The sequence below is a fragment of the Haliaeetus leucocephalus genome, unplaced genomic scaffold (assembly GCF_000737465.1).
Source record: "Haliaeetus leucocephalus isolate CR32 unplaced genomic scaffold, Haliaeetus_leucocephalus-4.0 Scaffold784, whole genome shotgun sequence".
Taxonomy (NCBI): domain Eukaryota; kingdom Metazoa; phylum Chordata; class Aves; order Accipitriformes; family Accipitridae; genus Haliaeetus; species Haliaeetus leucocephalus.
Genome location: NW_010973220.1, coordinates 4,093,516 through 4,108,338, shown reverse-complemented (window position 1 = coordinate 4,108,338; position 14,823 = coordinate 4,093,516). Strand labels below are relative to the sequence as shown.

At 40.5% G+C, this 14,823-nt stretch overlaps 1 protein-coding gene across 1 annotated transcript in view; it reads right to left on the bottom strand.

Moving 5' to 3' along the window:
- Window positions 1-8,205, bottom strand: part of GPC5 (glypican 5) — a 713,875-nt gene extending 705,670 nt beyond the window's left edge. The window contains 1 exon segment of the mRNA XM_010581507.1: window positions 8,031-8,205. Coding sequence (XP_010579809.1) covers window positions 8,031-8,205 — 175 coding nt within the window.
- Window positions 8,206-14,823: the final 6,618 nt, after the last annotated feature.

Here is a 14,823-nt window from a genome sequence, read left to right as displayed (position 1 = left end):
CTAAAATCAGGAAACAAACATTTCATGAAAGATATGAGAGTTTAAATTATATTAAAACAAAATTCAATGGTCCAATCCAAATTCTGTTCTCAGATATGCTGTTTCACTGACAGATATCACAAGATTTCTAGCAAGCATAGTGAAAAACTTTTTTTATCTGCTCTGTGGACTAAATTCTAATTCTGAGGTTGTGTGTATATGCCTCACTCTTTCTTCATAATAGGTAAAAAGGGAAGAACATGATTGGAAGAAAAACAGTAAGAAATTCCAAAGTCAAAACTTAAATCCATATTGCCCTTGCCTCTATACTCACTTTCAGCTCTTACACCACCTCTTTGTACTTAACCTTTTATTTCCCTATCACTAAACCTATAAGATTGAACATTCCTTTTAAATCTTTTCTTTTTGCCCCACTATTTTTCTCTCATAAATCATTCTAAGATAGTATGAATATAGTTATGGAGAAAGGCAGGCCTTACACATTTTGCACCCTAAATACTCCATTAGTTATCTTACGTAAATTAGGAGAGTTAAGTAATATATTCCAGAAAGCTAAGAAAGAAAAGTTAAGCTACTGGGGGCTGTATCGAAGCATTCTGGAAGAATGGCAAAATGTTTAAATTCATTATATCAAACTCATGTCCCTTTATCCATGTGTTGGTTGAAGCCATCTTAACGAAGCAATTCCCGGCCCTGGAACTTCACTTTGGCTACACAGTGGGAAAAAATGTTATTATTTACATACAGCAATCCCAATCCTGAAGCAGGAACCCACTGTGTCATATTTAGACAGGTAGAAAAGATCCAGAAGATTCCTTGCAAATTACGTTTAGAAAAGCATGAGACCAGAATGGAATTGGTAAATTATATGGACCATAAAAAAAGGGCATTATCCTGAGCCCTGGATGAACACTCGTCTCTACAATACTACCCAGAAGTAATTTGATTCCCATGACAAATAAACAAATTTCCCTTGCTAATTGCAGATAATATGGTCTCAGATTTGCTGAACATTTTGTTCTGGCATCAGTGGTTTCTATGACCACAATTCCTGGTCCCTCCATCCAAAAGCAGGTGCGGAAGGAGGATACACTTGAACCTTCAGTATTAAATACTACAGAATTTCTCTTAATTTTTAAAGGATCTTTTTCTACTTCATGCTTTAGGACATATGATGTAAGTTTTCAGGCAAAACTAATTCATTTTAGTGAGGAGTGCTGCTCAGAAATTGATATAATTCTATATTTACAAAGACAAAAGTTTGACTCCGTATACGCGAGAACAGTTTACTGCCCATGGTAAAAATGTGTGCCTTGAAGTTAAGTCCATTTCACAGCCATAAGCAGCAGTAAATATCATTATGTTAAACAGTAAATACTTTAAGAAATCCTACTACCATACAGAATTCACAAATCTAAGATTGCCTTCATGGTAGCATGCAAAAGTAGGAACGTAACCTCTCGATGTGAAAACTAAGGCAAGTGATATCCCTGTAAACCAACCTCTTTGAAGTGGTTTCCAGTAGCAGTTTAACACACAGCAATTAGTACACCTACAAGCCACAGTCCAGGAAGCTGAACACCTTCACTATCACAACAGAAAGTTCAAACTCTATTCTAATGCAGGTATGAATCACTGAACTTCTGTGAGTATTAAGAAATTTTATTTAAGTGTTATACTATTGCTACAAGATATCTTTTTCCTCATACAGCTTGATGTTTTTGAAGGCTATTTATCCTCATCATTTATTTAAAAATAGAATTTCCATGCTCTTCAGTATGCACATTTTTACAGTTTACAAAGTAATTTCTCCTGGCAGGCTGCCTTTACAAATCTCTTGCCATGTGAAAACTTTAATATTCCATCCTCCAACATTCCAATTCAGCCAAAGAATGAAGAAAAGCTGCAAAATTAAGGTGGTCTATTAAATTACCTATTTATTAGCTACTCTAGTTTTTATGTTATGTTCGTGTCAGAGCCAGCCTTTAACAAAGTTGCTTGCCTGCAAGCAACATTAATGAGCATCTTAAAATAATTTTTATTAAAAACACAGTTCACCAGTGCTCTATAGCCTCAGAATCCATGTAACTATCTATACACAGCCTCCCTCTCCTCCATCTCCACTGCACGCCCCATGCTTCCCCAAGCCAGATTTCAATCCTTTGACCCCACTGACACCAACCTCCCAGTCCATACCAGCTCTCCAAACTGAGCCACTGCACTGCTGATGATCCCTACCTTCCTACAGCACTCCCACATTACCAGTCCTAGACATCACAACCCCACCCGCAGAATACTGAAGACTCCTCTCCTCTCATCCCACTTTTCCTCACAAAATAATGGCATGCCCTGCAATAGTCCAAATCGCAGCCCAGGATAAAACAAAGCAGACGTAGAAACTGCTACATCACACAAGAGCAATATAATGCAGATTAGCTGCTCTGGGCACAGGCCTCCCTGCAGCTAAAACTCAGTAAAAAGTGGGCAAGGAGCAGCAGCAGGAATGGACCAAGCCATGGGACCCCAAGCAACCATTTCACATGCTTGTGCTTAATTAAGGCTGGCCACATCTAGGATTTAAAACAGGCAAAGCTGGAACTTGAACTACATGAAAGTTTGTTTTTCTGCAACCTATAGCTGTAGCTCTTACGACACTCGTTTAAACGTTAAATCTCTTTATCAGGGCAGTGGTGATGGCTTCAGGAAACTTTGGTTCTAAAAAGAGACAGCAGGTTATTCAAGGGAATGGGTCAAGAGAACAGATTAGTGTTGCATGACTCAAATCAAGAGATGTAAGGATTAAAGCTATGTTAATACTACCTGTTTCAGGAGTGAGTTATGCTGCATGTTTATGAACACATGCAACTTCGGGTATAGTAACTCTAATGCAAAACATGTCTAAGTTGATGTTGTTTAAGGAAATAAGACACTGCAAGTTTCTATTAATCCTTTTAAATTCTCTTGCTCATTATTAGATACATTTGCTCTCATACTGAATACTAATTAATTTAAATATTAACGACAGTAAATGAGAATTTTAAAATAACATACTGTTAAAACAGCAAGCAACAAACTGGACTAATATACCCCCCACCTACAAACAAATTAAAGGAATGATAAATAAGCCTGCAGCAATATTTACTCATCATACCAGAAAGGTCCACCCACAGGTATGATGTGCAGTTCTCTCTCTCCCATTTTATTTTTTTTTATTCTCAAAGAGTTTATCACACAAAGAGTATCACAGTACGAGACAAGCCAAGTTATAGTCTGTAGCGTGCCAGCAGCAATACACCTCACAAACATCAAGAGAAAAAATGTTTATACTGATAGCAATATTCACAATATTGCATTACAAGAGCCTTTTCTCCTTTTTGATTACTGAATATTATCTTCTGCTTGTAACAAAAAACAACCCACTACTGTTGGAAAATGGCAGGCAGCTATCTAGTCATGTAACAGACACTGTAAAAGACAGGAAACATGTTATTAAGTTGTTTGGACACATTTCAATGCCATACGAATTTCAGACCTACTGTATTCTTTATTCCCTTATATATGTTCTTTAGGTTCTTTTCTGAAAAGGAAAGGTTTTATTTATGTTCGCTTATTTAAAAAATAGATTCTCTAGTTATTTTTTTTAATTTTTTATGCATATGATTTCTCTTTACTAATCTTCAAACAAATCAGCAGAGAGTTCAGAAAGAAAGAATTAGTCATATAACCCGATCTATTAGTGTTTATCGATTGGTCTCACGTTGACAAACCAAGCAATTTTACAATTGTTTGAGGTACTTTTTTCTTAAAACTGCAATTCCGCTGTTCCAGGAAAGTCTTTTATCTTCATAAAGACATTTCTAGCTAGCATGACTTACGAAGAAAGAGTGCAGGGGGCATGGAGGTCACTTGTGATACTACAAATCTAAGAGATTTTTTTTAACCCACATGCATGAATTTTGAAGTGTCTGGTACATCATTATTAATGCTGCTGGTCAAACTTACATTTGGTAACTAATATATCCATTAATTTAAGTACAGGTGAATTGGGACTCTTTACAATGGAAATACCCTATTAAGAGAATATTTTTGTCATATAATATGGCCTCAAGAAATAGAAGCTGAACAGGTAGGCACAAATTCATCATTTCATCAATTCAACTAATCAGACTAACATCTGGATTAAATTATGAACTCCTATGTTGCTGAAACCTCTAGGGCTATTAGAAATTTTACTATATGATACATGTCAAAGTCATGTCTGACCTTGCCCAAAGCCCATCTTTGTCAAGAAACACACTCAGAGCTTAAGAGACTGACACAGAAGCTAACTCAGAACAACCCCGAGCTTGTCTTTCCCTCAAAGCTGCATCAGTTTTATGGGGACAAAAACAGTAAACAAGTTCCATTTCTACATATCCAGAAGATAACCCCTTGCTCCTGCATTGTTCTAAAAAAAGTCCCTCTACTCTTCTTGCAGTGTGCTCCTTCAGTTTACCATTAGCACTGAGATGCTTCATGACTTTGGCTTCCAAACCCTTTTATCCTACCAGATGCTGGAAGCAATCATTTTCAACATGCTCTTCTCACTTCCAATCTCACAAAGCAGCCTGAGAACCCCAATCCACTCATTTGAAGACCTCTCTTTCATTAATATTTAATATAATTATATATTTATATAAAAATATAAATACTTATCTTCTAGCACAATTCTCAATATTTTTCATATTTCTTGATTACATACTTTTTAATATGCATAACCATCCTTATTTTCTTCTTAACCTCAGAAAATTTAAGTACGATAATAAGAGCCCAAAGAATCTGTCAGAATAAGAAACACGGTAGTAGTTTGAACTAGAATTAAGTGACAAAGAGGAGGATAAATTAATCCAGATTAATTTTACTAAGCACTGTCTACATTAGGACTTGTGTTCTTCATGAGCTGAAAGCATGATTATGAAGAAAACAGAACTATGCAGTGTCACGTTGAAGACTCACACACTCCACTACACTTTTCACAACTTGCTTCTCTGCAGTGATGGAATGTTCAATATACACATTTTCCAGAGATTAACTAAGACAAAAAAGTTATCACATCAATATGGAATACATTTTTAAGGCCACAAACAGAATTAATGAATTAATAAAGCATAGAAGCCTTAAAAGCCGAAAAACTTTCAAGGTTCGACTGTTAATTTGCAAGTGGAACATAATGAGTACACTAAAGTCTGTTTTTCAGGGCTATATTAGCTATTTTAGTATAGTTTAAGTGAAAAGCATTAAGAATCAGAAGGATAATTACAAAATTAAAATTAGACACTGTTGTGGATTAAGCGCAGCTGGCAACACAAGCCGCTTGCTTAATTCCCACCCCCCCAGCCCCGGTGGGATGGGGAGGAGAAAACATAAAGAAACGCTCGTGGGTTGAGACAAGGACAGGGAGGGATCACTCACCAACTATGGTCACGGGCAAAACCAGACTCAACTTGGGCAAAAAACAAAATCAATTTCATTTACTACCAATCAAACCAAAACGAGGATAATGGGAAGTAAACCCAACCTCAGCACCCCTTCCCCCAGCCCTCCCTCTGTCCTGGCTCAGCCCCACTCCCGGTTCTCTCTCCCTCCGGAATGGGGGTTGGGGTCAGTCCGTCACACCTTGTCTCTGCCGCTCCTGCCTCCTCAGGGGGAGGAGGACTCCGCGCTCCTCCCCTGCTCCGCCGCGGGAGACAGTCCTCCACGAACTTCTCCAGCGTGAGTCCTTCCGACAGGAGACAGTCCTCCACGAACTTCTCCAACGTGAGTCCTTCCCGCGGGCGGCAGTTCCTCACACACTTCCCCGGCGCGGGTCCCTCCCGCAGGCCGCAGTCCTTCAGTCCCAGCCTGCTCCCAGGGAGCGGCGGCCATCTTGTGGGGCCTCCAGCCCCTGCTCCGGCGTGGGCTCCTCTCTCCCCGGGCTGCAGGTGGGCATCTGCTCCCCCGCTCCCCTCCGCGGGCTGGGGGGACACAGCCTGCCGCCTGGTCTCCCCACGGGCTGCAGGGGCATCCCCTCCTTCCTCCCTGCCCTCGGGATCTGCACAGGGGTTCCTCTCCCATCCCGATCCCCCGGCTCCCGGCAGGTTTCCCCTCTGGAATCTGTTCTCCCAGAGGCGGGTCCGGCTCCCAGCCGGGGAAGCTTCCAGCAGCTTCCAGCAGGAGTTGGCCCTGCAGCCTCCTCCCCCGCTACCAAAACCCCGCCACACAAACCCAAAACAGACACTTTTGTATTGGCATCATCAACAAGAACTTACATTTTCCAGCTGTTCTCTAGGGGCACATACGCAGAGATCGATCATGGTCTTTACTGACTGTACTAGGTCTATGATCTTAAATACCGGTCTGAAATATCAAGTGTATCTTTTTTAGAGCATGACAGAAGTGTTCCCATGGTATACAAAGTATTAAACAACTATTCTGACTTTCTCTATGACATATGCCATTGGTTTATTTAATGAAGAAGCAAGGTTTTAAGTAGCTGGAGTAAGTTTGATTCAAACACAGCATGGACAATGCCTTTTTTTGTTGTTGTTGTTGTTCATGACATCTGTAAACATCGTCTGGTTTTTTTCTCTTCAGTGGGGTTTTTTTGTGTGTGTGTGTATGTATGTGTGGGGGGAATCAGCTATATGAGATTAGCAGCTAGCTAAATTGCTTCAACTATTACTGAAGAGCCAGAGTAAAATTTTTGGCTTGCTGCCCCTTAGGGAAAAGGATGGCAGCAGCCACAAGTCAAGAAAGACAACACAAAACCCAACTAATGAAGCAACCCTTCACTGTATGCAAAGTGCTCACTTGAAGCTGTTAATTCATAACTTGTGATTTTCCCCTGCTTGTTTTTTCTGCTTTAAGTTGTCTGCAGAAGGACAATGCGCAGTAATTGGAACACATCAGCAGAGAAAAGGGGCTCTTGAATTTTAACCTTGTCAGCACCACCATTATTATCTCATGATAATTTCATTTGTGATTTCTTCAGGAAGTACAAATTCTGTTAGGTAATTATTGGTCTGGGTTCTCTCTGGGCTTGGGCACATCTTAGCTGTGGGATGCAACAGCACTTCCCAGCTAGAGAGTCCTCGCATGCATGCTGGCCATATTTCAGCTCCATACCAAGCTCCAGGCACTTGGAAGTCCCCCTCCAGCACAGGGGTAGGCCGATTTACCCAGTCAGGCTACAAGGGAGCTGGGGCAGACACCAGCCAGTTGATGAACAGAACTACAGTGTCCTGCCATGCAATTTTCACAGAGCCTCTCTACTTCCCCTCTCTCCTTGTGTAGTTTCAGGACTACTATATGTTTTGGTTTAGTTGTTATTGTAATGAAGATTAATTCACTGATGTTAAACAGGGGAAAGTGCTATAGTTGTTTAGCTTCTGGCATTGATTTAAAGTCAGTGATATTAAATACACACAGAGATACCATGCTTTTGCCCTGAACCACTTCCCTGAAAATGTAAAATGTTAAACCGTGTATCCTCCTGATTGGGTTTAGGCTCTAGATTTCCTGATCAAAACTGATTTTTCTTCCTTTTGACCTTCATTTGAGGAAACATTTATCACAGTAAGCTAATTACGTTTAACTGAATTCTATTCCTAGTGTGGAGTAAGACAAGAAAAACAAGAATACCATGTTTTCCTTATGCTACCCTCACTTGTAACACACACCATTTTGTTTTACTGACAACATAAAAGCATCCACATTTTACAGGGCTGAATCAGATTAGTTAATAAACTTTTAGAGTTGGGTTTTTTTCTTTTAATTAAAAGGTACAAATTTCTTGAAACTACAATTTTTCTCAAATTTTACCTAAAAGAGAACAAGCGAAGCACAATTGAGGCAATATGTGATATGTTATAATTTAAGTTAGTGCAGTTTATGATTATTTAATACTAATTTTGTTTATTGCTTTTCCTGTAACCTATTTATTAATTTAAATATGCGATTAACCATTCACCACCCATGGCAAAGCAGCCACTTCAGAAAAAAAAAAAAATTACCATGAGGATGGTCTAATGCTAGAACAGGGTGCCCTGAGAGGTCACAGAGTCTCCATCCCTGGAGATGCTCCAAACCCGACTGGACGCGGTCCTGAGCAAGCTGATGGAGCTGACTCTGCTTTGAGCAAGGGCCTCTCTTAGAGGATCTCCAGAGGCACCTTCCCACCTCAGCCATTCTGTCAACTGTGACAACAGCAGCTGTTAATACCAGGGTGGTGCACCAAAACCTCAGAGCCTGCACAGCCAGTGGGGGGGTTGCATATAACCATGGTAGGGAGAGAGGACTGAAAAGTTTTGGATTTAGTTAAAGAAAGGTGCTTAGAAGTTTGCAGGTGTTTATTAACATTTAGTGTCCATTACTGTGTTTATCTCTTGTATTACTGATCTTGACCCTGAATGTATAATTAACTGATTGTCAGGTGTCTTCAACAAACCAGTAAACCACTTGATCCTGATTTGTCTTAGACTATTTGTATGGAGCAGTTTTTCCCTTTAAGTATCACACGCAGCGCTTTGGCTTTTATGACCATGGGTCCCTCTTTAAGGAAGGTGGATTGGTTGTGAAAGGCAGGACCTGTTTGACAAAGTGGAGTAAGAGTACCTTCACCAAGAGGCTGGCCCACCTGGCAAGGAGGGCTTTGAAATCAGCATGCCAGGGGGATGTTCATAACAGTTTGCAAGTAAGCATGGGAAGGGAGATCAGCAGCAGTAAGTGCACGTGGCTCAGATACGGGTGTGAGAGAGCAGGAAGGATAAAGCAGGTTGAAAGGGGGCCCACCTCCAGTGCAGGTACACAAATGCACACAGCCCACACGTGAGGCTTCACTGAATGTAATGGCATCTGGCCCATTAAGTTGCCTCGTTACAGACTATTCAGTATAAAAGAAATGGCAAGCAACAAGAAAAATGACAAATTAAACACAAACACTAAGAAGCAGGTGATAACAGGAACAGTAACAAAGACCAGAACTTGTCAGCCACTGACTGATGGGCTCCAAAGGAACTCAAAGCCTTTAAGAGAGGGTCTGCCTGAACATTGTAACTGATGAGGAAGGGGAAAACAAGACTCACACGAGTATTGTGGGATACTTAGGACTGTGGGAAATTTATTATGCGGTATCATAAGAGGCTTGTGGGACTGTACAAAACTTCTTAAGGGATGTTCAGAGTAAGAGCCAAAGGTGGGGAGAAAGTGGGATGAGAGGAGAAACAGGCATGCAAAAATAGAGGGAAAGGGGAGATAACAGGGGTTGGTCACATGTAAGCGAGGCCAGTTAGTACGCTTGCTTCAATAAGCGCTGCACCTGAGCACCGCAGTCCATCCTATCTTCTTAATAAACCCTTTTCTCTTAACTAACTTTATGTATAATTTCACTCTCTGTCCTTTTTGCAAGTACTGCAAGATCTACATACCAGCAACTGGAGAGACCAGGGACTATGTGCACGCTTAGGTGTGAGAGGTCTAAATGCCAGAAACAGCAAAGACCTCGATGTGTTTGTATTTCCCTGGTGAATTTAATCCTCTGTGTGTTTATGTGTAATTCACTAACAAATTTCAAAATGGAATAGCCATTGAGTAGGAGGAGGCCTGCCTCTGCAAAGACTCAGTGTCTTGAGCCAGTGGTAGGTACGCAGGCCCAGAGTCCAGGCACAGGTACTAGGGAAATGGAGAGCCCATGCTAATATTCAAGGGATCTGCAGCTGTGGAGGAGCTTGTGAGACAAATGTGTGAGTGCACACATCTGTTCACTAGCAAACATCAAGCTGGACTAACTTGATGGAGAGGAGAGGAGGAGGAGATTGGCACAGCAGTTAAGGGGACTCAGTCATGGATATTAGACTGGGAGGCCACGATGCTGACATTCAAGGGATCCATGAACATGGGTGTGCTTGTGATTTGGAGAGGGAGGGGGTGTTTTTCACTAGAGAACTCTCAGTGTGCACCCAGCTGGGCTTCAGGCACCAGGAGGAATTTCCAGGACCAGCATCTGCTGGATTTTGCAGTTCCTATAACATCCTTAACACTGGGAAACAAACAGGCAAAGCTGGACCTCTGCACATGCCCAAAAGAACCAGACACAGCTGGAATAACTGAGATATCATGAAAGAGCATCAGTGGCCACTGTGCAGCAATGGATGGATACAGGCTTGCCAGGAAAGACGAGGAGGGAAGAAGGGAGGTTGCTCTTCATGTAGAGGAGCAGGTTGAAGGTATGGAGCAGACAGGCTGGTTGGTGGCATGTGGCGACCCAGGACCAAAGAAGAGCCCAGTGAGGATGGCATTGTGGTATGAATTTGATACAGTGGAAGGTCAGGGTAAGGAAGTGGATTGAGTCTTCTTTAAAGCAAGATCCTGGTTCTTATGAGAAACTTTAAACCTCACAACAGTTGCTGGAAGTAGAACATGGGGATGAAAGCAAACCTGGAGATTTCTGGAGGGGAGTGGGGACAAGTTCTTATCACAGAAGCTAGATGGGTCAAACAGGTATGGCACTCTTCTGGATTGATACTAACAGAAAAGGATGACCTAGTTGTGGGGAGGGTAATCAACAGCAGCCTGGGCTGCAGTGCCCATGAAATACTGCAGAACAAGATCCCAAGGGGTGTGAAGAAGGAGAGTAGCAGAGTACAGATCCTGGACTTCAGGTGAGCAGACCTGCTTATTCAGGGAACTGGCAAATGGGATCCTCTGGGATCCAGCACTGAAGAGTAAGGTTGCTCAGGAGAGTTGGCAGGCCTTTAAGGACCATCCTTTGTCCAAGCAGACAGTCCATCCTGACGCTCCAGTGGGTAGACATATAAAGGGACAGGCTAGGGTAAACAGGGAACTCATTACTAAGCTTCACTGCAAAAAGGATGTAAATGGGAGGTGGAGACATGGGCAGGTTAAAAGGGACAATATAGAAATGTTACCCAGGTGTGGAGGAATGGTGTTAGGAAAGCCAAAGCTCAACTGAAGTTGAAAATGGCAAGACATATCAAGAGCAAGAGCTTTTACCACTATGTGAACAACAGAAGATTAAACCAGGAACAGTGGGCCTACTACTGGAAGGGGTGGGTGATATAGCGCCCATGGATGCAGGTAAGGCTGAGGTACTCACTCCCTTCCTTACCTCAGTATTCACCAACAAGCCCAGGCCTCTCTGCCTAGAGACAAGGGTTAAGTAGGAGAGGAACCAGCAGTAGTGGAAGAAGATTGAGTGTGGGATCTCTTGTGAAATCTTGGCCAATACAAGCCAATGGGACCAGGTGAAATGTATCCAAAGGTGCTGATAGAGCTGTTTGAAGTCATTGTGAGACTACTCCCTCTTATTTTTGAAAGGCTGTGCAAGTCCCCAGTGATTGAGAAAAAGTAAATGTTGCACCTATCTTCAAAAGAGCAAGCATGTAATTGAGGGAATTGCAGGCCAGTTGGTCTTACTTTGTTACCTGTATAGCAGGTCTGATAATTCAGTGTTAGACTTCTACATGTCCAGAATTATTTCTGGGTTTGGAAATGAGGTTTGGAAAGCTTGCCTTCTACAGCATGACATAATCTTTCCAATTAACACTACTCCAGACGTTACTACAGTGGATGACTACTAAGCTCTTCAGTAAACTTATTACACAGTCTAGATACCAAATAATTTAAGAAATAAAAATAACTCTGAAAAGGCTACAAAAGGAAAACTCCCAACTAGATATATTTTGCTTCTCTTACATCACTAGAATCTTACAGTTTTCTGATAAGTGACTTATTAAACAGACATTATACAATTTTGTGCCTTACAAAAGTCTCCCTAATACAACTGCTCAATCTTCAAACTTCAACACAGCTTGTATATGGGCCCAGATGCCAGCAGGAGACTTTCAACTATTCCCAGTGAAGAATATAGCTATGTTCAGCTTGGGGAGGGGTTTGTTTTGTTTTATGAAGTATTTAAGACCAGTGAAAAAACACCTCACTAGCATGTATATAAGATGACCTACCTTACCCTCCAAATCTTAGCAGATAGTAACTACATATACATGTCCTCTGTCTGCTTGGAACTGAAGATTTAAGAGAGAAAACTTTGCGAAGTGTTATTATCAAGTTGCCTCAAATGCAAATAACATTGTTTTGCATATAGCATCATTTTAGGTAATGGCACTGTTTTATAATAAACCATAATTCCACAGTCAGAAGTGTGTAGCTGAGCTGCCAAGCCAAGCAAAAATTAGAACTTGAGTACTATTCCTCATTCTACTACTGGCTTGATATGTGTCTCTTTCACAAGTAAACTAGCTTTATTTCTTAAAAGCAATGATCTCCTTTTTCCTACGAGATTCAGAAAAGCAGATCTTGCACAAAACCTGTGTCATTTTTCCAATATGTATGACCTTTCAACTACTACATTTTAGTTATTAACAAATAATATACACAGCATCTGCTCGCATGCAGTTCCATATGTATATAGGTACAGACATGCATAATACTTGTTTAGTATTAAAATTAAATAACCTAAAGATTAGCTCTATTACCCAAACTCTGCTTAATATTTTAAACAAATGTTAGGCACTACTTAGCTTTCAAACCTTCGGCACTTACCCTCTTGTAAAGCAGGAGCTAATATGAAATTTTATCTAGGCTTATTATGGGCTTTAGAATAGCTTCAAGAAGATATTTAGACTTTTAGCAAAACTCTAAAATGATAATGAATATTTGTCTATGGTTTCAGCTGACTCCAATATTCTTTTATTCCCTTGATTTTATGGTAAATATTTTTTTTAAGCAGCATCTTTTTAACACTGACATCATTCCCAACCCTAAGGGAACTTTGTTTTATACCTTAAGACTGCTAATCACGTACATATAAAGTACATTTTATTGACCTACTTCTGCTCCAGCTCATTAAGCACAGCTGCTTTCAATGGTCAGGAAAAAGTAACCAAACACAACATGCAAAAGAACCCAACTAACTAAAAATGGAGTGGTTGCTCAAAATCCACAGAGTGGCTTTGTAACTGTTTATATAGCTACAGAACAAGCAACAGCTTACGGGTAATGTTTCAGAAGAGGGTATGTAAACCAGCAAGTGAAACAGGTTGTTCCATTTCAGTACAACCAATGGTAAAAAACCACACACTTATTTTCTGTATTTTCACATCTAAAAATCCTCCTACCTTCCACAAGAATTGTTTTGCTAAGAACCAATTATTTTGAAATACAGTGAGAAAACATTTTCTGCTCCAATAAGGAATATTGGCTCTTTTCAGTATCAAATCCTGAAGGCTCTACACTGCAATCTATTTTTAGACAAGATCACAAGACAGCAAGAAGTGAAATAACTTAGCCTGTAATGAATATATATTAACATAAACAGTTATAGTATAGGAAAGGTTTTACAACTGAAAACAATCTAGATGTAGGTGTAGAAAAGACAGTTCAGCAAGAATAAAATGTACTTATTTTGAGGTATAGGTTTACCTATTTCCAGAAGATCTGGAAATCATTTCAAACTTTCGTTCATGGTCTCAGCCATACAAATCCATATTTTCAGTACCTTCAGATAAACAAGTGCTGACAGGATGAGGATGTTGATTGCCAGGAAGAGAAAATACCAGATGTGTGGTAAATTTCTGCCTGTCTACTTAGACAAATACTTTCATGAGATCAAATCCAGAGTCTGAAAAATGTACAAAACGTGCATTCATGTTACACTACGCTCACTGCCTGCAAAAAGCCTTCCTATTTTTAAGACTGCTTGAATTGTGGGGGAAGAGAACCCTAAAAATCCACAGTGCCTTGGCATTACAAGAGCATCATATTGGATCTAGAGAAGACTCAAGGGCAAACCCCATCTAGTGAGGACAGTCAGTCCCTTCTACAGCATACCAACCTTAAGCAACATAGACATGAGCCAATCTATTCCACTCCGCAGAAAAACCAGGAGTCGGTCCCCTGTCCTCATTTTAGCAGTACGGCCACCGCCTTTCAGGTCATCCCAGCCTAAGGTGACTGAGCACTGCTGACTTACTAGAGAAGGTGAAATACAGGAGGTAGAGACAGAGAAGCTGCTACATAGTTGAGCCCATATTTTGTTGGTTTTAATCTCAAGATGTTGTAAGTATTGTTTCAGTGATCATTTTGTGGATCCAGAGGTGAAATACTTCTTGCATTCAGGAACCAACAGTGTATGTTCACACACACAAAAAAATTATGTTGTAGACAACAGTCTTTACAAAAACAGATGTGATACAATGAACATCAGTAACTGATATGACAGAGCAACTCACTTTCCATCTCTGCTTAAATCCTTGTCCAGAGATCTGAATGTCAGTTAGACAAATAACATCAGAAGTGCCCCTGCGTGCACACACCAAAAAGAAAAAAAATTCTTGATTTGACTTCAAATAGAACCAAAATCCAAATTACCTGAATGTAAATCATACTAGAAACCCAAATTAAAATTCAAAGATGACCTTGGAGTTGCATCAAAGTAATCTGATCTGGATTTTAAACTAACTTCTTTTGTTACTTTAAGCTGAAGAGCAAGAATATTTTTAACTTGGACTAACAAAAGAGTATTACACACCAACTTTTTCTGAGATTATCTTATCCTTCAAGTATAGCTTGCCTCATTTATTCAATTTCATATGCATAACAATTCTCTATCAAAAAGCCTTTGCAATAAAATGTATACTAATCACAGGGTCTTCACTCTTTATTATGCTTCTTGTTCTCACAACTGCATACATGATCTCCCAAAGGTTGCTGAAAAGAAGCCTAGATTGATTGATTCCGGGGGGGGCGGGGGGGGGGGGGACACCCCAC